Source organism: Mollisia scopiformis, assembly GCF_001500285.1.
Source record: "Mollisia scopiformis unplaced genomic scaffold LY89scaffold_30, whole genome shotgun sequence".
NCBI classification, from domain to species: Eukaryota; Fungi; Ascomycota; class Leotiomycetes; order Helotiales; family Mollisiaceae; genus Mollisia; species Mollisia scopiformis.
Genome location: NW_017263610.1, coordinates 430,027 through 453,168, shown reverse-complemented (window position 1 = coordinate 453,168; position 23,142 = coordinate 430,027). Strand labels below are relative to the sequence as shown.

Sequence of the window (23,142 nt, the reverse complement as noted above, 5' to 3'; positions counted from 1 at the left end):
GGTTATTGGTGTTCTTTCAAACAAGGCTCCAGCTGAAAAATCGTGCAGCACCACACAATCGAACCTCAACTTTCCCTGCTTAAAACATCGCTCTTGCACTATTTCAAATTATCAATTCAATGCGCTTTACCTTAAATTTCGGACAATCTCGAAAGAGACCAGCATGGAAGGCTCAAGAAACCAACACCATCATTATAATTCGGTCCATGTTCTATGCTTGAGCTGGATAGATGATGATCTCGACGTTGCACCAGAAGTCGGAAGACTTGGCTGGGTTTTCACCGGGCTCTATGGATTTGATGTGCATTATTGGAGAATTCCATCTAAGAGGGCGAACGAAACCCTTGATCATGAGCTAGAATCATTTTTTGAGACTTTTGATCAGCCTAGGTCACTTCTAATCATTTACTACGCGGGCCATGGCAGCCTTGGACAACACAACCGTCGCATGACCTGGCATTGGTATGATCCAAAGTTTTTTTCCTTATAACAACAAATTCGTAATGCGAAATTACTCATTCAGCAGCGCTGAACATTACTGATGATGCGTAGTAATAGACGAGCAGAAGAACCAAGCGTCTTATGGGACGGACTTCAATGGAGACTCGAAAATGCTAGTTGCGATGTCTTGCTCATCCTCGACTGCTGCCATTGTGCTCCGACTAGTAGAAGGCTGAGAGCTGGCACAAAGAAGTGGCTTTTGGGTGCTTGCGGATTCTCACGTGAGGCAGCAGCACCAGGCGAACAGTCTTTCACTAGAAGTCTCACAGACGAGTTGGAAGGGCTTGTTGGCGCCCCGTTTTCAACGACTGAGCTCCACCGGAGAGTCGAGAATCGTCTCAGACATGGCATTGGACTTGCCGGTAGCAATCATCGAGAAGATCCGCAGCATATCCCACTCGGAGAAGGAGGAAGGGAACCTGAGTCCATTCGTATAACCTCTTACCATTCCTTTCCTATCAACCTCATAGCGTAAGTCTAGGAGCCTTTTCATGATCAGTATGGTGATAACACATGATAGGATCATGGGCCCTACAGGAAGTGGAAAGAGCTCTGTGAGTTTCCATCTCATCATTCTTATTTGTATACTGAGACGTGCAGTTCATCAACACAATCACTGGAAGACCAGTCAGAGAGACAGGAGGCGATCTGGAGTCAACAACAGAAGATGCTGAATGCGAACACATGGTTCTGAACGGCGTTCCCGTGACCTTGATCGACACTCCTGGCTTCGACGACACATACTTGACGGAGGCCCAAGTACTGAGAAAAATATCGTCATATCTGATCGAAATGTCAGTTATCTGCTAGCAAGTGTTATGACTTACTAATCAAATCAGGTATGAAGAGAATCAAAAGCTGACAGGGGTGTTGTACCTTCGGGACATTCACGAGAAGAAAATGAAAGGATCGGAGAAAAGGAACATCGATCTCTTTTTTTCGTTATGTGGCGAGAAGTACCTGTCCAATGTTCGACTGGTAACAACAAAATGGGATGACGATTGCGAGGCTGTGGATGCTGTTGAGGGACGTGAGGCGGAGCTTCGTGAGAAGTTCTGGGCCCACATGGAGAGACTTGGCTGCAGGTACTCAAAGTATTTCAATACGCAGGCTTCTGCAACAGGGATTGTCGGCCAGATGTTGAACCTCACTCCAGACTATCTTCAGATTCAAGAAGAACTAGGCGAAATGCATCTCAGCCTTGGACAGACAGCTGCTGGGCAGATCATCGAGCTGGGTCAAAAGCAGAGGCTTTCGGAACTTCGACAGAGAATGAAAGAAGTCTCGAGGAGAATGGAACAAATGAGACAATCTCACAATGAAGCACTGCAGCAAGCCCTTGAGGACCAGCGAGCTGACATTGAAGATGAGATGGAAGAAATGGATGAGAAAAACAGGATCTTGGAGCAGAATTACAAAAGTTTGCTTCAGAAGACCCAGAGCCCCGACACCAGCTTTCTCCTGAAGCAGCTGATGAAAAGGTGGGATCAAAAGCTGCCTGCCGATATTACCATTAAGAAAGTGGTTGGAATAGGTGCACTTGGTGCAGTCGGTGTGGCTGGATTGGTAGCGGCGACTCTAGATTGATGGCTGAGAGCATTGCGCTGTTGGAAGGTGTGGACAGTTTGAAACTTTCTGCTCTTCTCTCTATTGATACTCAGTCTGTTTGCCTCTTTTGCTCAAGATATGATGCAATAAATAATATGCGGTTTGTGGGGCTCGCGATAACCTGCAGTGATTTCTCGTTCGTTCTGCTAGAAACAGGCTGTGGGAATACCCGATAATATATGTTCTTTTCTCCAATCCTGGGCGCGAAAGACCTTTGAGCCAATTCTTTGTTTTTGAATGGTCGTATAGTGATATATATCTATAAACATCAACATCAGGCCAGTACCAGAAGTCCGTACTGCCGGCTATTGGTTGTTGATCATCGGGTACCTGAGATCTGCCAAAAACCTAATTACCCGCATATGATCTCCAGGAACGGCCCCACCCAGCAATAATTGCTCTCTTTAATGGCACTTTATTCATTTGAAAATAAGATTTACTTGAGGACAATGCCGTTTAGGGCTAATATAAGAGGTTTGCGGGGAAAGTTACACCTCAGACGAAAACCCACGACCCAACATACCGGTCAAGCTTAAATAGTCCGTCCAGCTGCTCGGAATTTAAGATCCCAGCAACATCACAGTGAGAGTATCCTCGAAGATCAAGTCATCATGTCTCCAATAATTTGTGCTCTGTTCGCTAGACTTGCTTTAGTTCCCACAGCGTTCGCGGCTACCTCCACCCTCTTGGTATCTCACTTCAGTGGAGCACTTTTTACTCTGTCGTTGAATGCACAAGGTAACAATGGTAGTCTTGCCATTACATCCGCCACTGGGGGCTGTGGTACCACGCCAACTTGGCTACAATACTACGCCGACACAAAGAAGCTTTACTGTTGGGATGAATCATGGCAAGGGTACGGAACAATGGCCGAGTATAACGTGTCTAGCGACGGTTCACTCATTGTCAATGGGCAGGCAAAGACTAGTGGAAATGATGTGCATGGAGTGCTGTACGGAGGTCCCAGTGGAAGGAGCTACATGGCAACCGTCGAATAGTGAGTTCCACTGATTTCCTCTGCATGTCAAATCTAACATCTTAATAGTACTCCCTCAACACTCACGACTTACGCTCTACCTCTGAAAGCCGGTCCTGATCGTCCATACACAGTTCCTCACCAGATGGAGACCTTCTACATGGCTAGTCCTGGGCCGAATGATCGTCAAAAAGACGGACCCCATCCGCACCAAGCGCTTCTTGACCCCACTGGAAAATTCCTCATTGTGCCTGATCTCGGCGCCGATGTAATTCACATTTTCGCCATCAATGCAGCCAGTGGCCACCTTAACGCATGTCCCGATGCTCAGACAGCCCCAGGTGACGGCCCACGACATGGAGAATGGTGGAGCCCAAAAGGCAACACATCCTCTCCAGATGGCCTTAGGCTTTACACTGTCAATGAACTTGGCAATTCCGTCACAGGCTGGAGTGTGACATACGGTGCGGGCTGTTTGAGTCTCAACAGGACGCAAACAATAAGCACTTTTGCTGGAGGCAAGATTCCAGCTGCAACAGTTTATGAAGGCGCCTCATACCCAGCCAAAGCGGCCGAGGTTCACATCGTTGGCAACTTCCTCTATGCTGCCAACCGCAATGATAAATTATTCGGGAATCAGACGGACTCTTTAGCCACTTATTCGATTGATCCTGCAACAGGAACTGTTTCTTGGATTGAAGCGACCAGTGCACATGCTTTCTACCCGAGGAGCTTCAACTTCAATAAAGCTGGAACCATGGTTGCAGTGGGTGGGCAGACGAGCTCAACTATATCTATCATTGCGAGAGATAGTGTTTCGGGAAAGTTGGGACCTTTGATTGCGTCAATGCAAGTTGGGACTCAAGGAACATACACAAACGAGGATGGTCTTAGTTCAGTAGTGTGGGTTGAGTAGATGCCGTCTCTAGGAATAATAAGTGGTAATTGAGACAGAATTGAGGAAGGAGCAAGTGTATATTAACCTCGAAATGGTTGTCGTCTATTTTTGGCTTGAAGTCTAGGTTGATGCTCCTTTCGGATTGAGCTGTTGATGAGCAAAATTGAGTCAAACGAAGTAAACGACTGCCTAAGCGATTGTTGCGCCGCAATCACCGTCGGAGCCTTAGGTAAGCCTTCACTTTGCCTAATCAGGCTACTTAAAATGTGACTTCTCGATTCTTTTAGGACTCCTAGAATCTTTCTATCCTAATATTCCTCTTGCATCCTTGAACTCCGTTGGGGCAATTGAAGTTGAAGGCAAAGACTGTAGCAAACGACGAAATAACCTTTATCACATTAATTATCCAGCTTTTCGAGCGCCCGCCGCGGGGTTCACAGCAATGTCGCCTGCTACCTTGCCTTCTGAGGTAACCTCATTCATCATCTCCCATTTGCTGGTCCCAGATGATCCCCAACCCGCAGGCTACATTCAGAAACCTACGCGCATTGCAATGTATGCAACCGTGTCCAAAGAGTGGCAAAAATCCGTGGAACGGCACACATTCTCAAACTTGTATCTAACGCCTACTCGGCTCCAAGAGTTTGGACGCATTGTAGAGAGGAAACGTCAAAAATATGTCCGTCGGATCAATCTCGACGTCGTGCTGGACGCTTATGATGAGGTGGCGTTCGGAAGATATGAAAGTGATGAGGACCAGGAGCGAAACAATCAAGTCTTCACCCGGACACTCCAACAACTCTTTAAAAGTCTCAGTTCTTGGGAGGATGACGATGTTGCAGATCTGGGAGTCAGCTTATCTGTCAAGGTGCATTCTCCCAGTGACCTCTCGTGCCTTGGTCAGATGGACGCAAGGGCTCGCAGGAGGCGAAGGCTGATCGGCGGACCTAAGGACCTTCTTAATCGCAGGTTTGACAGATCTTATCTGCGGTTTGTCTGCTCTCAAACTGCGGGTGACATTAACCATCTACTGCACCTTGTCCCTGCGATCAGTGAGATGGATATCAATGGCAGTGGTCCTCGACACACATGGCCTGCATCATGCTCTACTATTGCTTCAAGAACGCCACAACTACGGTCATTGAAACTACGCTTGTGGGATAACGAGAGAAATGATCTGGAGCTACGAAAAGGTGCTCGAAATGGTAAGATCATGATCCTCCTCCAAATGATATGCAACGCTGTTAAGTCCCCAGAATTCGCGAATAGTATCAAAAGTTGGCCTCCTTCAATCCAAAAGGTAGATCTGTCTTACTACAATCTACCGCCACAAGATCAATCCTTTATGCCACCAAACATTTTGTCAGAGCCCAACAGTGGAGATCTCATAAGCACAAACCTTGGGAAATTTTCACAGCAATTAACAGAGCTAAATCTTGACGACATTACCATTGGGGCCGATTTCTTCTGGAACTCAAGTTTCGACTCACTCGCTCCTCATTGGCCGCATTTCACCTCACTGACCGTCAATTACAATCCCATTACTCCAGCTGGACAATGGCTTCGTGAGCGCGACAACTTTTTCCGCCATAAAGCTTCTCCGGAGCATATGAATAATCTCTATACAGCTGCCGGAAAAGCCGCCTCCTTTATGCCAGCTTTGAAAGAACTTTGGCTAAGTGCCGAGTTTGGTGGTTATTGCCCGCACTGGTTTTCATACAAGACCAGTCCAACGAATGCTTGCGCAACGTGGTGTAGTACCCCAGAGTTCAAGCCTAATGAGAGTGTTCTGAGAATTTGGAGAGATGTGTCAAGAAAGAATCTCGGGATAGATCTGGAAATCAAGTACATCAACGAGAGGATCTGTTTTCCGACCAACTCTTCGAGTTAGTCTTTGCGATCCTTTTGGTACAAATTTCTATCGTGTTGTTTGTGGCCCAACTTACACGTCAAACCAAGTCTCATGATAGCCCCTCAAATCTACTCGTCCAGTCACTGAATCCAATTGCAAGTACGGTGTCATGTCAACTTGCGACTTTTCCAAACCCTCCTGACTGACCTCAACATCTTTCTGTGTCCATCCATTCCCGAAATACGCAAACCTATTCTCCGAAGACGACCGATAAGTATACTCCCAATCCTCCCATCTCGGCTCTCTCCTCACAACATTAGCATGCAGCCCACTTCCAGGCCAGCTGGCAATCACCCTTCCACCCTTAATTCCACCGTTGAACCACGAACTACAATTCTCACTCAGTACAGTCCTCGGGAAATATGCTTCGCAGTATGCTCGAAAATCTTCAGTAGCTTGAAAGGAAGGAGTAATCGTCCGAATACCTTGACTTTGCATTTTTCGTAGAACTCTTGCGATCAGAGTGATTTGATTCTCAGTGGCAAATGGCAGGGTACCTGTTGCTGCAGCAGCGGTAGGACCATTGACGAAGAAGAGGTTGGGGAAGCCAGGGGCTGCAATGCCCATATATGTGTTTGGGAATCCGATACTTCTACCGGGCTTCCAGGCAGAGGAGAGATCAATTCCTTCTCTCATGACTGGGAATGGAGGGGCGAACGACTTCTCGGATCCGGTGCAACAGATGATGGCATCGACCTTTCTTTCTTTACCATCGGCTGTTCTGATGCCGTTCTTGGTGAACCTCTCGATTGTGGATGTGATGTCATCGACGTTCGGTTGTGTAAGTGCTTCAAGGTAGCCTGGGCCAGGAGTGAGTCTCCTGCAACTTGGAGAGAAGTCAGGCTCAATTGCTTCCAAGAGGTCCGTACGGTCTCCAAGTCTTGCTTTCATTTCCTCGTGAAACTTCTCTCTGTTCAGTTTTGAATTCATTCCGTCTTTAGTGATTGCGCCAAATCCGGTGAAGGATGGACTCTCCAGTCCCTTTCTGTATCGCAGGTATGTCTCTGGGTTTGCAAAACTTGATCGCAGGTCATGGCTAACTGCATTCTCACTTGCGCTCACCTTGGGACCAAAACTTCCTCCAACCCAAGTTGGACTTCTCGCATAGTGATCAATTCTAGCAGCAACCTTCTGCAACTGAGGCAAAAGCTGCAAGCCAGAAGACCCATTTCCAATGACTGCAACTCTCTTGCCAGTCGGGTCAAAGTTTGCATCCCATCTCGAGCTATGGCAGAGATGACCCTCATAATCCTCCATGCCGGGGTATTTTGGCAAAGTAGGATGGCTGAAGATCCCTATTGCCATGATCACACAGTCCGCTTCATCGACTATTTCAGTGTTGCTATGCTTGATGGTTACAACCCACTTCGTCTTCTCCTCAATCCATATAGCGGACTGAACTTCATGGTCGCATCGCATGTATTTCCACGTATCGTACTTGGTCGTTACTTGATGCCAGTATGACTTAATCTCCGTACCTGCAGCGTAGTGCTCGGACCAATCTCGTGAAGGGGAGAATGTTGACTGATAAACGTGGGATGGGACGTCGCAACGTACTCCGGGGTAGGTGCATTGGTGCCATACTCCTCCCTTGCACGGTTGTGAGTTTGGGACTTTAAAGATCTTGGGAACAACGTACTATATCGGATTCGCGTTCGTAGATCACGAGCTCTATACCGGGCACTTTCACCGGGAGAAGAATGGCTGCATTGATTCCTGCGATCCCCGCGCCGACAACGATGACTTTTAGTTTCGGAGCGACATCGATGGGATGCTCTTCAATCTGGAGTGGATGCCATATAATTCTATCTTTGGAGGTCGGTGCCTGTGGTGCTGGTTGTGAAAGGGCGTTCCCCATGTTTTCGATCTTTGCTAGACCGATCTTTGAGGCTGGCTCAATAGTGTTATGCTTCAATATACTGCTTACTGCGAAGAATAGATTTCATTAATTGATGTTTTATCTGGGTATATTTCCGGATCGGAGAGGTCCTCTTCATCCTTGAGTCTGTGGTGGCCATGTGGTAAGTGGGCGTTGAATATCCCCTGATCCACGGAGGTGGGATGTCTGGCAGCCAGCCAAGTCACCGAAAATCCCACCAATTTCAACTATCCAATCCTTTCAGACAGTACAATCTTATGTGATAACGGGTCAGATACCATATACGGAATTTCAACATGGTACGGTTCAGGCCAACTCCACTCTGTCGGGTCTGGAACGTAGGTTCGGAAGCAGGTGCCAAATGTTTGTATTTCTACCAACCTTGATCCAATGGTTTACAAAGTATCCATCGAGCCGCAGCAAGGTGCTGTTCGTGCTCTGTGCGATAGATACGTTTTTGTAGACTGTTATCGCGACATATGTTAGTGCGTGTGGTTGATTTCTATCCCACCTTTGGCACACTTGTACTTGGCGAAGCAGTATTGTATATCCCGATAGACCACAGTTGCAGAAGTACCCTAAGACCCTGCTCTCATTTCTTTGCAAGAGACAAAATGGCAACAAAAAGCAAGGAACTCGAGGATACTGTCCTCCCCGCCCCGATCGAGGTTCAGGACGATGATGAGATTCGCAAAGTTCAGCAAGATGAGGATGAAGCTGGGAAGGTAAGCATTGATTAGATATATGCTTCCTGTATTGTGTTAACTGCGAAAAGTTTCTCGGCGAGCATGACGTTGGGTTGATTGCCTCCTTAGCTACAGACGCGGATTACAAAGCCCTCGTACGCAAGATCGACAAACGTCTCCTTCCGCTTCTGTTTGGAACCTACGCCCTACAATGTATCGACAAAAGTTGTCTGGGTTATGCTAGCGTCTTCACACTAAGCAGTGATCTTGGACTAGTGGGTAAGGAATAGTAGGTGCAAAGAGATCTCTTCGAAAGCATTCTCTGACTTAAAATCACAGTTCATGGCTTGCTTCATTATTCTATTTTGGTTACTTGGTCTGCGAATATCCCACGACATTGCTTTCTCAAAAATTCCCAATGGGTCGTTTTGTTGGTCTAGCTATCGTAGCTTGGGGCTGTGTGCTCATCGCTACTGCTGGCGCCCGCAACTTTGCTGGCATGGGTGTCCTCCGTTTTGTCCTTGGTGGTTTCGAGTCTCTCATTACCCCTACTTTCATCCTTATCAATGGAATGTATTACACTCGACAGGAGCAGGTCTTGCGAACTGGTGTATGGGCTTGCGCCAATGGGTTTGGTTCCATGGTGGGCGGCATCATCGCTTTTGGTATGGGACATGTGAATGCTGGGGTTCCGGGTTGGAAATGGATCTTCATCATGAATGGTCTTATAACAGTTTTTTGGGGTACCCTTGTGACGCTTCTCCTTCCTGCGTCACCCATGCGGGCTGGGTTCTTGACTGAGAATGAGCGAGTTCTGGCAGTACATCGTATCCGCGCTAATAACACTGGCATCTTGAATCGTGAATTCAAATGGAGCAGGCAGTAGAGGCCCTCAATCCAGTGAAGGATCCTCAAGGGCTTTTGCTATTTCTTACAGTCTTCTGCAATGAAGTCCTGAAGTAGGTCAAGCATCTTTCTAGCTACCACTTTAAGGATCCTCGTTAAACTGTTCTAGCGGTGGCTTCGGCGCATTCGGGACGCTTACAATCAAAAGCTTTGGCTTTACTTCGCTCCAGTCTACTTTGATATATATACCCCAAGGCTTCATCAATATGGTGTGTATCTTATTTGGGGGCTGGCTCGCTGCAAGGCTCCCAAATGCAAGGATCTATGTTTGCATTGGCATGCTCGTCCCAACTTTCATCGGTTTGCTATTGCAGATTGTCTTGCCTCGATCCAATGTGGCGGGTCTGTTGGTAGGAGGTACGTCCCTTAGCGATACTTGGGCGAAAAGACATGCTAACGCGATCAAAACAGTATATCTCTTTCCACCATTCGCTACATCTCTCTTCATCTGCCTTTCACTTCCAGGCGTCAACAGCTCGGGATACTCAAAACGTATCACCTTATCCTCTTACGCCTTCTTCGGCTACGCTCTCGGAAATATCAGTGGACCATTCATGGTGAAAACCGGCGAGGCACCGGCCTATCGCTCGGTTTTCATTGCAGACATCATCTGCATCATTCTTCAAGGTCATTTTGTCTTCACCTACAAAGACTTGATAACTGACGCCTTGCAGGGATCTTCCTCACGTTGCTACGCATTTATTATGTCCGCGAGAATCGACGTCGTGATAAGCTGCTCGCTGAAGGAGAGGAGCAGAATTTGCCTGAAGACGAATTTGCCGATAAGACTGATCTAGAACTTCCAGGTTTTCGCTATGTTGTACGTTGTTCCCTTGTGTATGCCGAATATCTACTAATTCAGCGACTCAAGCTTTGATGAAAGCAGGATCTGGTCTTGGCAAAAGAGGAAGTTCAAACTTGCGAGTTACCAACGTATATTACGGATATCCGCTCGTTCTCGACTTGGAATATACCACGATTAGCTTCAAAAAACCAGATCATCCCTGTTGTAATGCTGGATGTAAAAGACGAGAACCAAGATCCAAGATTCTGGAGTATGGAGTGAGAGGCTTCCGGCAAGAAGTCATATTTCTATTGTCAGGAGAATAAGATAGAGGACTTTCCAGCGGATGATGCCATCTTTAATGATTACCAGGAATGCCTTATCATAAGTTAGCTGAGAAGATTCATCGAGAGCTGTGACAAACAGCCTTGTTGCATATGCTGACTTGGGACGTGCAAGTGAAAAAACATGGGGTGATTATTCGACATGCACATGTTACTGCAAAAGAGAGTCTCTCTTTTGGGATCAATGGAAGGTAATTTTGGGCCAGATTTTCTCCCCCTTACACGTTTTGCGCCTTTCGCGCCGTTCGCGCCGAGAGCGCAGACAGCGCAGGAATCGCCAATTGAGCCCTGCTACAGTAGAAACAAGAACCTTTAGACCAGATTAAACCTTTCCTAGGAGTTGATATAGATATTATTGCCAGAGTGCAAGACGGTAATAATGCCACCTTCCTTGGCCTGAATTTTACTGTTGATAGTAAATTTACTGGAGTAGAGAACAAAACTTTCGATAAGATTATAAGCCATAATTTTGCCAACTTCGGCAGAAGCCATTGAGAATATCGCGGATCCGAAGGCTTGGACATCAATGTCCGCTAGGGCGAAAATGTGTAGTATCCGTGGTTGTAGAGACTTCTAGAGGAGCAAGTCGGCTGCATAGAGAGCGCGTTCGAATGAGGTACGATTGTAGGCTTGGGCAATTTGGGTGATGTTGCTCGGTGGGCTGAAAAGGCTGTCAATTACTTGGTCGATATGGTATAGTGGAAAGAAGAGAAAAGCGTTGTTTAAGAACGTGTCAAGGACCTTGACACAAGGTAGAGACATAACTCATTGGGGACAGCCTCGCTAAGCGCAACGAGCTGTAGGAGATACATGGATGCGCGAAAAGCAGAGAAGTACGTGCCAAATTTGCACTTGCTTTGGACGAACATTCGAATGCGATTCACGAGTATATGGTGAGAGAGTGAACAAAGATGAACGAGGATGACTCAGGTATTCGCAAAAAAATGTCATGACAGCTGAGCAGGAAGGCGGATAGATACCCGTGCTACCATGAGACGCAGAAATCTTCATTACTCACTACCTAGGTATCTTTACTTTTATTCCCGTTCCCCTTGACGCCGTCACTTTTACTCTTCACACCCGCCTTGGGATTGATACCCCTCCGCTTCAACTTGTTCCGCTTCGCTCTCTCGATATACGCCTCATCTTCCTCTTCATCCCATCCGCCAAATGCCACTTCCTCCGCCTCTTCTTCTTCTGTCTCCGGAACGGGCTCTCTGTCGACGTCCATCTCGTCGTCTTCTGCTTTCTTTAGAGAAAGGTTCATTCCGCCAGTAGAGCCCTTTGGTGATGGACCAGACTTCTTGAACTTCGAGACGAAAAATCCATCCACGTTGTAGGCGTGGGGGTAGTACCGTCTTGTCATCTTCATGCTTGGACTGAATGACTTGCCCATGTATGCAGTGAAGCCTTCCTTACCAAACACCAGCCCTGTCTCTACTAGCTTGACATTTGGTCTCTTGTTCAATGCATATTGCACAACTTGCTCATTCTCCTCCACTGTGACTGAACAAGTAGAGTAAACAATATACCCACCAGTCTTGCTGGCATAATCAACGGAATCGATAGCCGACAGTAGTAATTGCTTCTGCAGATGTGGGAGCATGAGGAAATCCTTCTCCGTCTTATTCGTCTTCACGCTGGGATCCTTGGCAATGACTCCTGTCCCTGAACAAGGAGCATCAAGCAGCACTCGGTCAAATCCTCCAATGACCTTGGGGAATTCTCGCGCGTCGTAATTGCATACAATAACGTTCTTGGCACCTAAACGATGAATGTTACCAATCAGACCCTTGGCACGAGATTTGTTGCTATCATTGGCGAAGATGCAGCCAGTGTTCTTCATCAACGCAGCAATGTGTGTTGTCTTTCCACCAGGAGCAGCTGCCATATCGAGAACTCGTTCATTCTCTTGTGGTGCCAAAGCCATAACGGGGAGAAAAGAAGATGCTGCTTGGAGGATGTAGTGTCCGGCCAGGTATTCGGGAGTAGCACCGAGAGGAACTGCAGATTCGAAGATTTGCAGACCAATCTTTGACCATTTTCCTACTGGTTCGAGAGTCACACCACGGTTGATGAGGGATTGTGCCAGGTCTCGACGATGGGTGCGAAGGGTGTTGGTGCGGATGACGACGGGGCGGTGCGTTTCGTTTGCTTCGAAAAAAGCAAAAGCTTCCTTCGGTGGGAAGAGGTTAAACAGCTTTTCGGCCAAGTATTGTGAATAGCCGTAGTATGCACATATGTCCTTGATCAATTGTGCTGTATATTCTGCTCTTGATCGCTCTTCCTCTCCGAGATTGGCGAAGTCGTCGAGGACTCGTACCGTATCGTTGATTCTCGTTCGCAGGAGCTGTAAGTCTGGTGCTAACAATGCATTCGTCTTGATGCCGTCTCCTTCTTCGTCCGAGTCTTCCAGGATATGTGGCCGGTCACCAGCAATGTTCGTTTGTAAAGCGGCCTCTTCCAATTCTGCCTGTGCATCTGCTGCTTCCTCTGCCATCTGCTCATCCAATTTTCTCGTCAAACCAGCAATGTTCGCCGCAGTGAGCTTCTCTTCCGCATCAGACTCGTCCTCATCTTCCGAGAACATAGCTTTATGTTGATGATCATCATCAGAATCATAAACCTCACTCCCGGATTCCAAAAAGTCGTCGCGCAAACCAGCAATTCCCTCCTCCTCACTGTCGCCAGATAATTCGAACTCATCGCCCAGCAGTCCTGCTTCTTCACCCGAGTCAAGATCCAAATCCTCGTCGGAGTCCGGTAGTGGCACCTTCTCTGGTTTTGTACTCTTCTTCACAGGTGTTGGTGGGAGGACATTTGTGAAAGGCTTCTTCTTTTCTTTCCCGTTCGCGGACGCCTTTTTCCCATTTTCCTTTCCATTGACTGAACTCTTCTTGCCAATCTCCTTCTTATGTTTTGACCCAGAGCCATTCGTTTTTCTCTTCTTCAAATACTGCTGGCTCTCTGCTCTCGATTCCGCAACGCTCATCCCAGCTTTTCTCTTCAAATTCGTAAAGTGCGCTTCATCGAGCGGCTCGGGCATGCCCTGCTTCTTGCCTAATTTTCGACCGACTCCCATCTTGTCTGAAGTTCCAATCGAGAATTGAGAAGGTAAATGAGGGGTGTTGGCAGATAATTCGAGGATATTGAGATTCAATTCGACAAGAAACTTTTTTTCTTGCGATAAGATCCGCTATCAGCAGACCGCGCTAACTCAATTAGCACATGCACTCGACTGTTCGCTCTACGGACTTTGAATAGCCTCGTCAGTCCAGCCCAAGTCAAGCGCTTCTTTTCAATTGTCTCATAATATCCGTGGCTAAGACGATTGCGAAATACTTCAGAAGAAGATTTCAAGATGACGGAACTCTCATTCGCAAAGACCTTCCTCACGACTCTCGATTCGAGACCGACCAAGGTTACTGCAGACCATGTCGAAGACCCAAAGTCCTACCCAGGACGAGGCGCAGTAAGTTTCTCTCTTACTTTCCTGTCTATACTCCCTCCAGTTCTTAGTCTCATACCTCTAACCATACTAACAACCTTCAGTACATCCTCCCCAAATTCCCCCGCCCCATGAACAAGCGCCAAAAGACCTCCACCCTCCCCGGCTCCGAACCCTCCCTCTCTGTCCTGCTGAAAAGCGCCCGCAACCCCCCTCTCGAAATAACACTCACCTCCCAAGCTCTCAGCACCTCCATCCTCTCTTTGAAAGAATTCGTCTCAGCCCAATCCTCCATCCCTGTCTCCAAGATCCGATTACTCTACAACAAAAAGCCCGTTCCCGATAGCAAGATACTGAAAGATCTGCTCGGTGATGGGGACGTGGGGACCAAGATGGAGTTTGGGATTATGGTTATGGGTGGCGTGGCGGTGTTGAAGAAGGCGGATGAGGAGGTTGAGCCGAAGGTTGTTGGGGAGGGTGTCATTGGCGCAGGGGCGGAGGTGTTGAAGACGGAGGAGTTTTGGGGGGATCTGAAGGGATTTCTTGTGCAGAGGTTGAAGGATGAGAGTGAGGGCGAGAGGGTGGTTGGGGTTTTTAGGAAGGCTTTGCAATCCTAGTCCGGGAGTTGGAGAGACAATAGCGGTAGAGAGGCATGATTGCATACAAGCACGGCGTTTTAGGACGGGAAAATCAAGATATCACAGCACAAGCGAATCATAGGAAAGTGAAGAGTGTGAAGGCTAGAAATGGAATATCAAGGCTAGCTTTTGAAGTCTTATATCCCAGTTTCATGGCACGTGCAAGAGAATTCCACCATCATCTTTCCGTTCCCCTGTTCCCTGGTGTAGTTGCAGAAGAAGAGAAAAAGTCCGCCCTGAGCTGAGCAGAAACAATCAAGTCGCCCTACTATGCATATCAAGTCATCGCAGGCAAGTGAGCGCAGCATACCCGCTCCAACGAAACACAGCACCCGCTTCCCATTCTTGTCTCTCGTATATCACATCTATGCTTCGTGAAAGGTGATTTATTTTCCCTTGGCGAACTTGGCGAGGATGGTGTTGTATTCGATGTCGTCTTCATCGTTGGCTTGGACCTCAGCAGCAATGCCATTCAGTGCGCGTTTGAGAGCATCCTTGGATGAGGCATAGGTCATTTTTGGCTATGATGATTAGCTTAGAAAACTATTGGCAGAGACAGAAAGCTTACGCCGATTCCAGCATCATCTGGAGACCATGCGATGAAGGTAATCTTGTTTCTATAGCCACATCAGATTTGCTCTTATTGTCATGATCCAGTGTATTACCGTGTTCCCTCCCCTGATGCGAGCTCGTACTCGAAGTCATAGACTGCGTATCTTGGGCCCTTGCCTTCCTTGCCCTATGCATGTTGTCAAAACAGCCCGAAGTCCAGAATCAACCAGACCATACCTGCTTGCTCTTGGTCTTGGCATTGACGAGCTTCTCTCGGAAGTTGTCCCAGTCTTTGTCACTGCCAGTCTCTTCAACCACAATGGTGCCGAAGTCGTCTGACAGCTTGTAGATGATGTATTTGATCGACTTGCCGAGCTTCAGCTCGTTGAATTTGGAGACGCATTCAGCGTCTACCTGAACACTGTTCCCAGAGCCAAATCAGTATATGTTACGATATCGACTGAGTGACATTTATCGGCAAGAGGAATGTCGAGGTCGAGGAGAGCTGCACGAAGGAGTCGTGGTGCTGGGAAAGAGGGGTGGAGGGGTATAATGACTGACCCAGATTGAGACTGTGTTTCGCAGACGAATGAGTATACATCATCACGGCAATCACACTATGAGAAGGACTTACCATGATGCCGATGAACTTTGTGCGACAAGCAGTGGTGGATTGTGAAATCTGCCAACGATGTTGTCAGCGTTTTATCAGGCGCCGTCGAGATGATGGAAAGGCTAGGGGTGATTGATGCGCAAGATGAACTGAGAACGTACGAATATCAGGAGGAGGTCGATTCTATTATTCCAATTCTCGAATCAAAGACTGAAATGAGAAAGCTGAGCGCAAGTGTTTATCGTTGTTGTTATTTGACTCCGTTGCTTTGCGAACAAGCCGCTGAGATCCTTGGTGGGGTGGACTGACACGTGACTCCTCGTAACCTGATTTGGATGGCGCCCAGAATTCAGAATGCGTCAGCTTGCACTTTCAATGCTCAGGCAGAAGAATTTCGTTCAATTTGCGGCGCCTCATAATAGCATCATGGAAAGAATGTTGCTACCTGAAATGAGATAATGTTGATGGTTTAAATTTAGATTCAAGGCGATCACAATTGCTGAGGCTGTGGCAAGGTGCCACGCAATATGAATGTTTGACTTGTTTTGATTTATTATTTTTACAATATTCCCCTTTTCTCTGACACCATTTCGCTCTGCAATGCCGAATCTAAGACAATGAATGAAGAGGATCGAGTGGGGAGGTGTTATACAACATTGGAAGACAGTCGTGTGATTTCGTTTCAGAAGCTCAAGATACCACCACCGAGAGCTAACCGTGATGGGTATATGCCGTTATTTGCTCACTTACATCATCCCGCCTGGTAAAAGTTAGCATTCTACAGTACGTTTGAAAGACAAGGGAAGGTTTATATACCCATACCGCCCATTCCACCTCCCATGCCGCCCATTGCTGGGGGACCCTTCTCCTCTGGTGCCTCGACAATGGCAACTTCAGTTGTGCCAAGTAGCGAGGCAACACCACTAGCATCTACCAAACCAGTGCGTACGACCTTGAATGGATCAACGATACCCGCAGCGATCATATCAACGTACTCGCCCTTAGAGCTATCGTATCCCTTGTTGAAGTCTGCTCCGAACTCATCCATAAGCTTACCGACGACAACTGAGCCCTCGGTACCGGCATTTTCAATGATCGTACGCGCTGGCTTGGTGATGGCACTTCTGATGATGCTGACACCAAGTTGCTGGTCGAAGTTGGCAGGCTTCAGGCCGTTCAAGGCTTGGCTTGCTGCCTTGAGAAGAGCAGTTCCACCTCCAGGCAGAATACCTTCCTCTACAGCTGCACGAGTGGCGTTGAGAGCATCAACAAATCGATCCTTCTTCTCGCCCACCTCGACCTCAGATGAGCCACCAACCTTGATGACTGCAACGCCACCAGAGAGCTTGGCAAGACGCTCCTGGAGCTTCTCCTTCTCGTAGTCAGATGTAGTTGGGTCGTTCATGACACCTCGAATTTGTTCACATCGTTGGCTAATTGCATCCTTACTTCCATCACCGTTCAAGATAATAGTATCCTCCTTGGTAATCGTGATCGAGCCAGTAGAGCCGAACATATCTGGGGTAGCCTTCTCAAGCTTGATATCAAGCTCGTCAGTGAAGACAGTAGCGTTGGTGAGAATACCGAGATCACCGAGGATGGACTTGCGGTTGTCGCCAAAGCCCGGAGCCTTGACAGCAGCAACTTGTAGTTGGCCACGAAGCTTGTTCAAGATGCAGACAGCCAATGCCTCGCCATCGATGTCCTCAGCAATGATAACCAATGGACGGCGGAGCTGGGTTGAGGCCTCCAAAGCTGGGATGATATCCTGGACGGCAGAAATTTTCTTTTCGGAGAGGAGGATGAGAGGCTTCTCAAACTCGACCTTTTGTGCTTTTGTGTCGGTGATGAAGTATGGGGAGACAAATCCACGGTCGAATCGCATGCCCTCGGTAACATCAAGCTCATCCTCCATAGTCTTGCCCTCCTTAACAGTGATAACACCTTCCTTGCCGACCTTCTCCATAGCACTGGCAATCAGCTTACCAATGTGAGTGTCGCCGTTCGCTGAGATAGTGGCGACTTGTGCAATTTCTTCGCTGGTAGTGATATCGCGCTTGTTCTTTTGCAAGAAGTCAACGACGGCATCAACAGCAGCTTGAGTACCTCTGCGGAGATCCATAGGATTACATCCGGCAGCAACGTTTTTCACGGTCTCGGAGAATATGGCACGGGCCAGAACGGTCGCCGTTGTAGTTCCATCACCAGCAGTCTCATTTGTCTTCGATGCAACGTCTTGGATTAATCGGGCACCCAAGTTTTCGAATTTGTCTTTCAGGGAGATAGCTCGGGCAACAGTCACACCATCTGCATAATGTTAGCTTTATTGATGACAACAAGGGGCCAATACAAACCTTTGGTTATCTTCGGGGATCCGTAACTTGACTCGATCAAAACATTTCGTCCTTTTGGTCCTAATGTGGTAGCAACAGCCTTTGCTAACGTCTCGACACCGGCAAGGAGTGAAGCTCGTGCTTCAACACCAAACTTCAGTTCCTGATCATGTCATAAATATTAGCGTTCAATTCTGCATTTTCAAGCTACACATTGGGCCTTCCATAGATCCCTTATTGCTTCAGGACCTACCTTGTGTGCGAAACGCAACTGCTGGGCATTGAAGCCAGCAGAAGCAATAGGACGAAGCTTGGAGGACCTCGCAACGGCCGAGGTCCGGGATGTTAATGCTCGTTGCATTCTGAGGATGTAGAAAGAGTGTCGCTGATATGAACGTACAATTACAGAAAAGGAGCAGGATCTCAGTGAAGATGACCTGGAAGGAGAATGTGCAGTGTATGTAGATTGGAGGAGGAATTGACTTGGGAATTCTTCTCCATCTTTTTTCGAAGGGGACACGCTAAAAATTATTAGCGTCTTTCGGCTCGGAGATAAGATTACCCGGGCTTCGAAGCTTCTCGATGATCTCCTGAAAAGCAACATCACCCAAATCCTGATTCCTTATGTTGACTTCATGAGTTCACCAAAAGTTCGGGGCTTTCAAGACAATCGTTTCGCTGCGACCCATTCTTAACAGAGCTGTTCCTGCAGCGTTGGACATTCAACAGACCACCTTTGCTTGCATATCAATTCCTGACAACGAGTTCTTCAGTTCTTCCAAGTCGGATGCAAGTCGAGGACGTTGAAAAATACTCAAAATGACATAAGTCCATCAGTATATGATTATCATTATTCACGGTGATGTCACATAAGTTCAATGATTTGTGTTTGGTTTTTTGTATTGTGCTCTTGATGATTTTTGATGCAGTGATGCAGCTCCTATTGAGATGTGGATCGTGGTAGTCTCGCTCTTCCAGGTATGTCCTGCGATCCAGTACCGACCACGAAAGGCCTTTGCAATGAGGATCCATCAGAGAAACCTGCATCCATGATACCCGAAAATTACTGAAGGAAAAGCCCTGCCACTCTCTGAGAACCAGCATCTGCATATGACGACGTTTTGGGAGAACCGAAAATACCCAGAGAAAGAAAGAAAATTTTACCGCAAGAACCTGACCATCCAAGCCATCTCATAAAACTCCACCAATTCCAGAAGGTCTCGTTTGACCTCGAGAAAGTTCTTCAAGGCACAAAATGTCCCCTTTCCTGAATGCCGGATGACAATCAAGCGAAGGAGCACAACGAGGGCAAACAAGATGGAGGTGTAGAAACGCTGAGGCGACGAAGCTGAGCAATGGGAACCCGTAAGCTGATTCAAATACCTCTAGCAGAGTTGCATAGCAAGGATGACAAGCAGGGACGAGCCATCTTGTTGAGGCGAAGATGTATGAAATGTGTAATGACGACGAAGACGAGAAGAGGAACCCGCTACCTATGTTTGAAGTATCTCTGGATGCCAGCAATGCCACACGAGCTTGGAGGCCGAGATCTCGAACCTTAACAGTGTCATTCTCTACTCCTCATCATCCATGGGAGTACCACCTCGGCCAAAGACGTCGTTCTTAGCATGGACGTACTGAGAATGTTGGGGTTGGTACTCAAAGTTGACGTTGGGAGCGGAGTTGAGAGCTGTTTGGGCAATCATGCGGTCGATCATGGCAGATTGGGCGTAGTTAGAAGAGGAAGAACCGCCGAATGGCTGCTGCATCGTGACACTATTACCATAGAAGTCGGTTTGGGACATGTAGTTCATGTGGTGGTTGCTTTGACCTTGGTACATGCCTGGAGCAGGCGCAGTATACATATTGGGCTGCATGGAAACACGAGAAACAGAACCAACAAGCTGGCCCATGGCTGGAGGAGCACGTCCGGGATTTGGAAGAGCACCCTCAGATTCTGTTAGCGTTTTGTTCCGCACAAACAAGCGATGCGGCTAATACATACACGGTACATGGGAGCTTGGGAACTGTAGACACCAGAATAGGCCTGACTGTTATTACCAGATGACATGGTCGTGGAATCCATTTCTCGATCACCACCAGCTCCAGATTCAAAGTCCTCGTTGCCATCAGAATCGACCTCATGCTCGGCGTCTTCCTCCATCTTCATGGCATGGTCATTCATGGCATCATCTTTCTCGTCTTCGCTGCCAAGGGTATTGCGTGCGACGGCTCGTTGGCGACGATTGGTGTTACCTACAGATTCGGGGACTCTGATGGGCAACTTGACGATGTACGAGGGAGTAGGGCTACCAGATGACGAAGAGTGATGAACGGACTCCCCCTCCGACTCTGACTCGGTGAGACGCGTAATTCGGGTACGAACAGCGACTTTTCTGCGGCCACCTTTCGTCTTCTTCATCTTGCCAGCCTCTGGGCTCCAGTCATCATCAGGGTCGAGCTCTTCAGGCTTAATCTCAATCTCATCCTCATCCTCCTCGTCACTGCTAACTATCTTTGCTCTAGACTTGCGTGGAGTAGGCTTGGCACGACGGATGTCGCCTCCTCCAGTGGGGATGCGTTGGCGGGGATTAGCATTGCTTGAAGGAAGCTGGAAGAGGCGAGGCTTTTCGACATCATCGCTATCTTCTTCAACCTTGGGGTTCTTCAGAAGTTTACGATATTGGCCCGAGCCAAGCGTGGTGCCCCAATCCAAGCTATACTTGGCGTTCTCGTAGGGTTCGGTCCAGTAGAGGATACGGGCAGCTCGTGGGTCTTGCTTGGTCAAGTCACGAACATAGCCTCGTACCATTGGGTCTACCTTCATGGTTCTCTTACCCATGGCAGGTGGGATCAAGTGACCCTCACAGATCAAGATGTCTCGCATCTTGTTCAGCATTTGAGTCGCCGCTGGTCCGCTAGATCCTGGGTTGAGCCTATGAACAATCTTGTCCCATGGCAATTGGATGCCGGCCTTGTGACACTCGAATTGAATGTTGAGGACCAACTTCTCCATCATACGAGGACCTAGATGGCGTCAGTTTGTAGAACCTGCGAAAAAGAAGGAGATGCACGCAAGTTTGAAGATGGAGACTTACGATGCCAATTGACCAAGTGACGACCGATGAAGCGACCATTGGGATCAACGGGTCCATGAGCCTTCTTCTTGGTACGAGCCATGTTATTGCAAGCAGTAGGTTCTTCTGGGTTATCCGGATCAATTCGAATGAGCTGGCCATATGCATTCATCCAGTACTTTTCCTCGTACTCCTTAATCTCGGTAGGCTTGCCACTCTTGCCACCCTTGGTAGCTGCTGGCTTCTTCTTCTTGGCGCTGGCAAGTCCAGCCTCAACCATACCCTCCTCGTCATATTCATCATCACCATCTTCCTCGTTGTTGGCCTGACTCATTGCATAGCTAGCAAAAGTATAACCCTCGCCTTGCTCGCTCATTTGTCGGTGAACCTCAGCAGCCAGTCTGGCAGACTCGGGATGCATGTTCTCCATAATCTCATCCTCATCAACTTCAATGGATCGTTGGACCAAATCCTCGCCCTTGACGAGGTGTTTAGGTGGAGTCGCCCTAATGCTGTGCAATTCAGTAGCATAAAGGACACCTAAGTCGATCAATAGGTGAACTTCTCGATGGCTCTTCTGGCAGACTTACCCTTCTCTCTTGATGTTGTAGCCTCGCCGCGCTTTCGTTGTCTCCAGGGCTTCTCTGGCGTCTCTGGCAACTCGTCGGTCTCGTCATCCTCATCCGCCGAGTTGACGAGTGCCTTGGAAGCCGACTTGGAAGGAGTCTTGGATGGCGTCTTCTTGGTCACGGAACGCTTGATCGTAGAAGGAGTGTTCTTCGTGGACGAACCCTTGTTGGAAGGCGTAACTGGCAGGCCTTTGCCACCCAATCTCTTTGATGGGGTTTTGGGCGGACCACCTGGCTTTGGCTTTGTCGGCGCCATTGTAGGCTCGGTGCACCGCGATCTGCTTGGGTTCTGTGTTGACTAGTAGGATTGAGCTTTTTGTGGCCTGATGTTTGAAAGGTATGTTAGCGATCTGTGCTTGAAGATTGCTGTAAAGACAGAAGACTTCAGAAGCAAAAGAAGGCTCAGCTAAGAGAATCGCTAACAGGTCAATGATTCACCTCGCAGTCAAGAATCTTGCCGAAGACAGAGTATAGAGGTTTTGAATTAGAAGGCATAGTGTGTTGAACGAAAGGGTCAGATGGGTTTGGCTGACGGTACAAGACCAGGCTGCTTAACCGCGCTCAGCCTCGAGGATCGTAGTGTCGGGAACTTTCGCCGAACTACAAAGTAGCGAGCATATAAGCATGCAAGCCTGAGCACTTTACTCTTGGACTAGTACGACGCGAACTTGCAAAGATTGATTCGCTCAAGGATGGTAATGGAGTCTGTTTTGGTCAAGAAGCTTCGACGGCTTAGTTCTCATAAGACTCCTCGAGAAGACTTGGAGCACATGCAAGTTGCGAACATAGGAGAAGGATGATGGATATCTAGCAGAAAGGATGTATTTCCGCTGCTCTATGGTGGATCACACTCGCCGTTCCGGCATGTCCTAATCGAGATGCTGTGCTGTCAAGTTGATTTCGCGTCTAGCTTCCGCCGTTTCAAGACATCTAGTCTTAATCTAGATAGCTCCTCATTATGAGACTTCTTCATTGGAACGTAGAGCTGTCAGGCTCCTCCCGCCTCAAGTGACACAAAGGTACGCGCAACAGAATGACCAGGATAAGTGAAGTGGGGTAGGTTGTCTATGAACGCGCGCTGTAGACTCATCACCTCCACGCCAATGGCAAATATGAGAGAAGCTGGGTATTGAAGTTACGACCGCCGACCTGAAGAACATAAAGCAAGAGTGAAGGCAAGCGGGGTAATGTGTGCGCGAAGATACGACGTGAAAGTGCTGGGCTGCTTTGCGCGAAGACAGCCGGCCAACAAAGTAAACATATTCGAATACGTACCTGGAAATCGATTCGCAGTGATAGAGGGACTCTATATGCGATAGAGCTGCGGCGAAATTGAAAGAATGCGAAGTTGTAGAAGT

General features: G+C 48.0%; 11 protein-coding genes across 11 annotated transcripts; 6 read left to right on the top strand and 5 right to left on the bottom strand.

Annotated features, from left to right (window-relative positions):
* The first annotated feature begins 83 nt into the window (after positions 1-83).
* On the top strand, positions 84-1,081 carry LY89DRAFT_319222 (uncharacterized protein). Its single transcript, XM_018206699.1, has 2 exons — positions 84-462; positions 553-1,081. The coding sequence occupies exons 1-2, from the start codon at positions 164-166 to the stop codon at positions 974-976; spliced, it is 723 nt and encodes a 240-aa protein (XP_018063430.1). The 5' UTR covers positions 84-163; the 3' UTR covers positions 977-1,081.
* On the top strand, positions 1,002-2,088 carry LY89DRAFT_598934 (P-loop containing nucleoside triphosphate hydrolase protein; the record flags this gene model as incomplete). Its single annotated transcript, XM_018210067.1, has 3 exons — positions 1,002-1,055; positions 1,102-1,295; positions 1,341-2,088. The coding sequence occupies 3 exons, from the start codon at positions 1,002-1,004 to the stop codon at positions 2,086-2,088; spliced, it is 996 nt and encodes a 331-aa protein (XP_018063429.1).
* A 632-nt stretch (positions 2,089-2,720) lies between these two features.
* Positions 2,721-4,001, top strand: LY89DRAFT_658145 (3-carboxy-cis,cis-mucoante lactonizing enzyme; the record flags this gene model as incomplete). The annotated part of the gene is made up of 2 exons (XM_018212461.1): positions 2,721-3,106; positions 3,155-4,001. The coding sequence occupies 2 exons, from the start codon at positions 2,721-2,723 to the stop codon at positions 3,999-4,001; spliced, it is 1,233 nt and encodes a 410-aa protein (XP_018063428.1).
* A 308-nt stretch (positions 4,002-4,309) lies between these two features.
* LY89DRAFT_690614 (uncharacterized protein) lies at positions 4,310-6,170 on the top strand. Its single transcript, XM_018216133.1, has 2 exons — positions 4,310-5,188; positions 5,240-6,170. Exons 1-2 carry the CDS (start codon positions 4,426-4,428, stop codon positions 5,872-5,874), a joined length of 1,398 nt encoding a protein of 465 aa, XP_018063427.1. The 5' UTR covers positions 4,310-4,425; the 3' UTR covers positions 5,875-6,170.
* On the bottom strand, positions 5,861-7,916 carry LY89DRAFT_690613 (putative flavin-binding monooxygenase). The gene is made up of 2 exons (XM_018216132.1): positions 7,535-7,916; positions 5,861-7,485 (listed from the first exon to the last, which is right to left on the bottom strand). Exons 1-2 carry the CDS (start codon positions 7,751-7,753, stop codon positions 5,926-5,928), a joined length of 1,779 nt encoding a protein of 592 aa, XP_018063426.1. The 5' UTR covers positions 7,754-7,916; the 3' UTR covers positions 5,861-5,925.
* A 472-nt stretch (positions 7,917-8,388) lies between these two features.
* Positions 8,389-10,432, top strand: LY89DRAFT_741367 (putative MFS transporter; the record flags this gene model as incomplete). The annotated part of the gene is made up of 8 exons (XM_018220700.1): positions 8,389-8,499; positions 8,550-8,749; positions 8,800-9,280; positions 9,340-9,419; positions 9,476-9,723; positions 9,778-9,993; positions 10,041-10,186; positions 10,253-10,432. The coding sequence occupies 8 exons, from the start codon at positions 8,389-8,391 to the stop codon at positions 10,430-10,432; spliced, it is 1,662 nt and encodes a 553-aa protein (XP_018063425.1).
* A 1,044-nt stretch (positions 10,433-11,476) lies between these two features.
* Positions 11,477-13,647, bottom strand: LY89DRAFT_690611 (cytosine-5--methyltransferase NCL1). Its single transcript, XM_018216131.1, has one exon. The coding sequence runs from the start codon at positions 13,574-13,576 to the stop codon at positions 11,516-11,518; it is 2,061 nt and encodes a 686-aa protein (XP_018063424.1). The 5' UTR covers positions 13,577-13,647; the 3' UTR covers positions 11,477-11,515.
* Positions 13,648-13,855: 208 nt separating this feature from the next.
* On the top strand, positions 13,856-14,559 carry LY89DRAFT_598710 (uncharacterized protein; the record flags this gene model as incomplete). The annotated part of the gene is made up of 2 exons (XM_018210055.1): positions 13,856-13,966; positions 14,047-14,559. The coding sequence occupies 2 exons, from the start codon at positions 13,856-13,858 to the stop codon at positions 14,557-14,559; spliced, it is 624 nt and encodes a 207-aa protein (XP_018063423.1).
* Positions 14,560-14,762: 203 nt separating this feature from the next.
* On the bottom strand, positions 14,763-15,999 carry LY89DRAFT_319046 (cofilin/tropomyosin-type actin-binding protein). Its single transcript, XM_018206698.1, has 7 exons — positions 15,903-15,999; positions 15,767-15,814; positions 15,694-15,704; positions 15,370-15,553; positions 15,246-15,319; positions 15,149-15,197; positions 14,763-15,101 (listed from the first exon to the last, which is right to left on the bottom strand). The coding sequence occupies exons 2-7, from the start codon at positions 15,767-15,769 to the stop codon at positions 14,967-14,969; spliced, it is 456 nt and encodes a 151-aa protein (XP_018063422.1). The 5' UTR covers positions 15,770-15,814; positions 15,903-15,999; the 3' UTR covers positions 14,763-14,966.
* Positions 16,000-16,268: 269 nt separating this feature from the next.
* On the bottom strand, positions 16,269-18,515 carry LY89DRAFT_690605 (putative heat shock protein 60). The gene is made up of 4 exons (XM_018216130.1): positions 18,332-18,515; positions 18,100-18,241; positions 16,562-18,052; positions 16,269-16,505 (listed from the first exon to the last, which is right to left on the bottom strand). Exons 1-4 carry the CDS (start codon positions 18,437-18,439, stop codon positions 16,492-16,494), a joined length of 1,755 nt encoding a protein of 584 aa, XP_018063421.1. The 5' UTR covers positions 18,440-18,515; the 3' UTR covers positions 16,269-16,491.
* A 1,324-nt stretch (positions 18,516-19,839) lies between these two features.
* On the bottom strand, positions 19,840-21,400 carry LY89DRAFT_318840 (uncharacterized protein). Its single transcript, XM_018206697.1, has one exon. The coding sequence runs from the start codon at positions 21,095-21,097 to the stop codon at positions 20,039-20,041; it is 1,059 nt and encodes a 352-aa protein (XP_018063420.1). The 5' UTR covers positions 21,098-21,400; the 3' UTR covers positions 19,840-20,038.
* Positions 21,401-23,142: the final 1,742 nt, after the last annotated feature.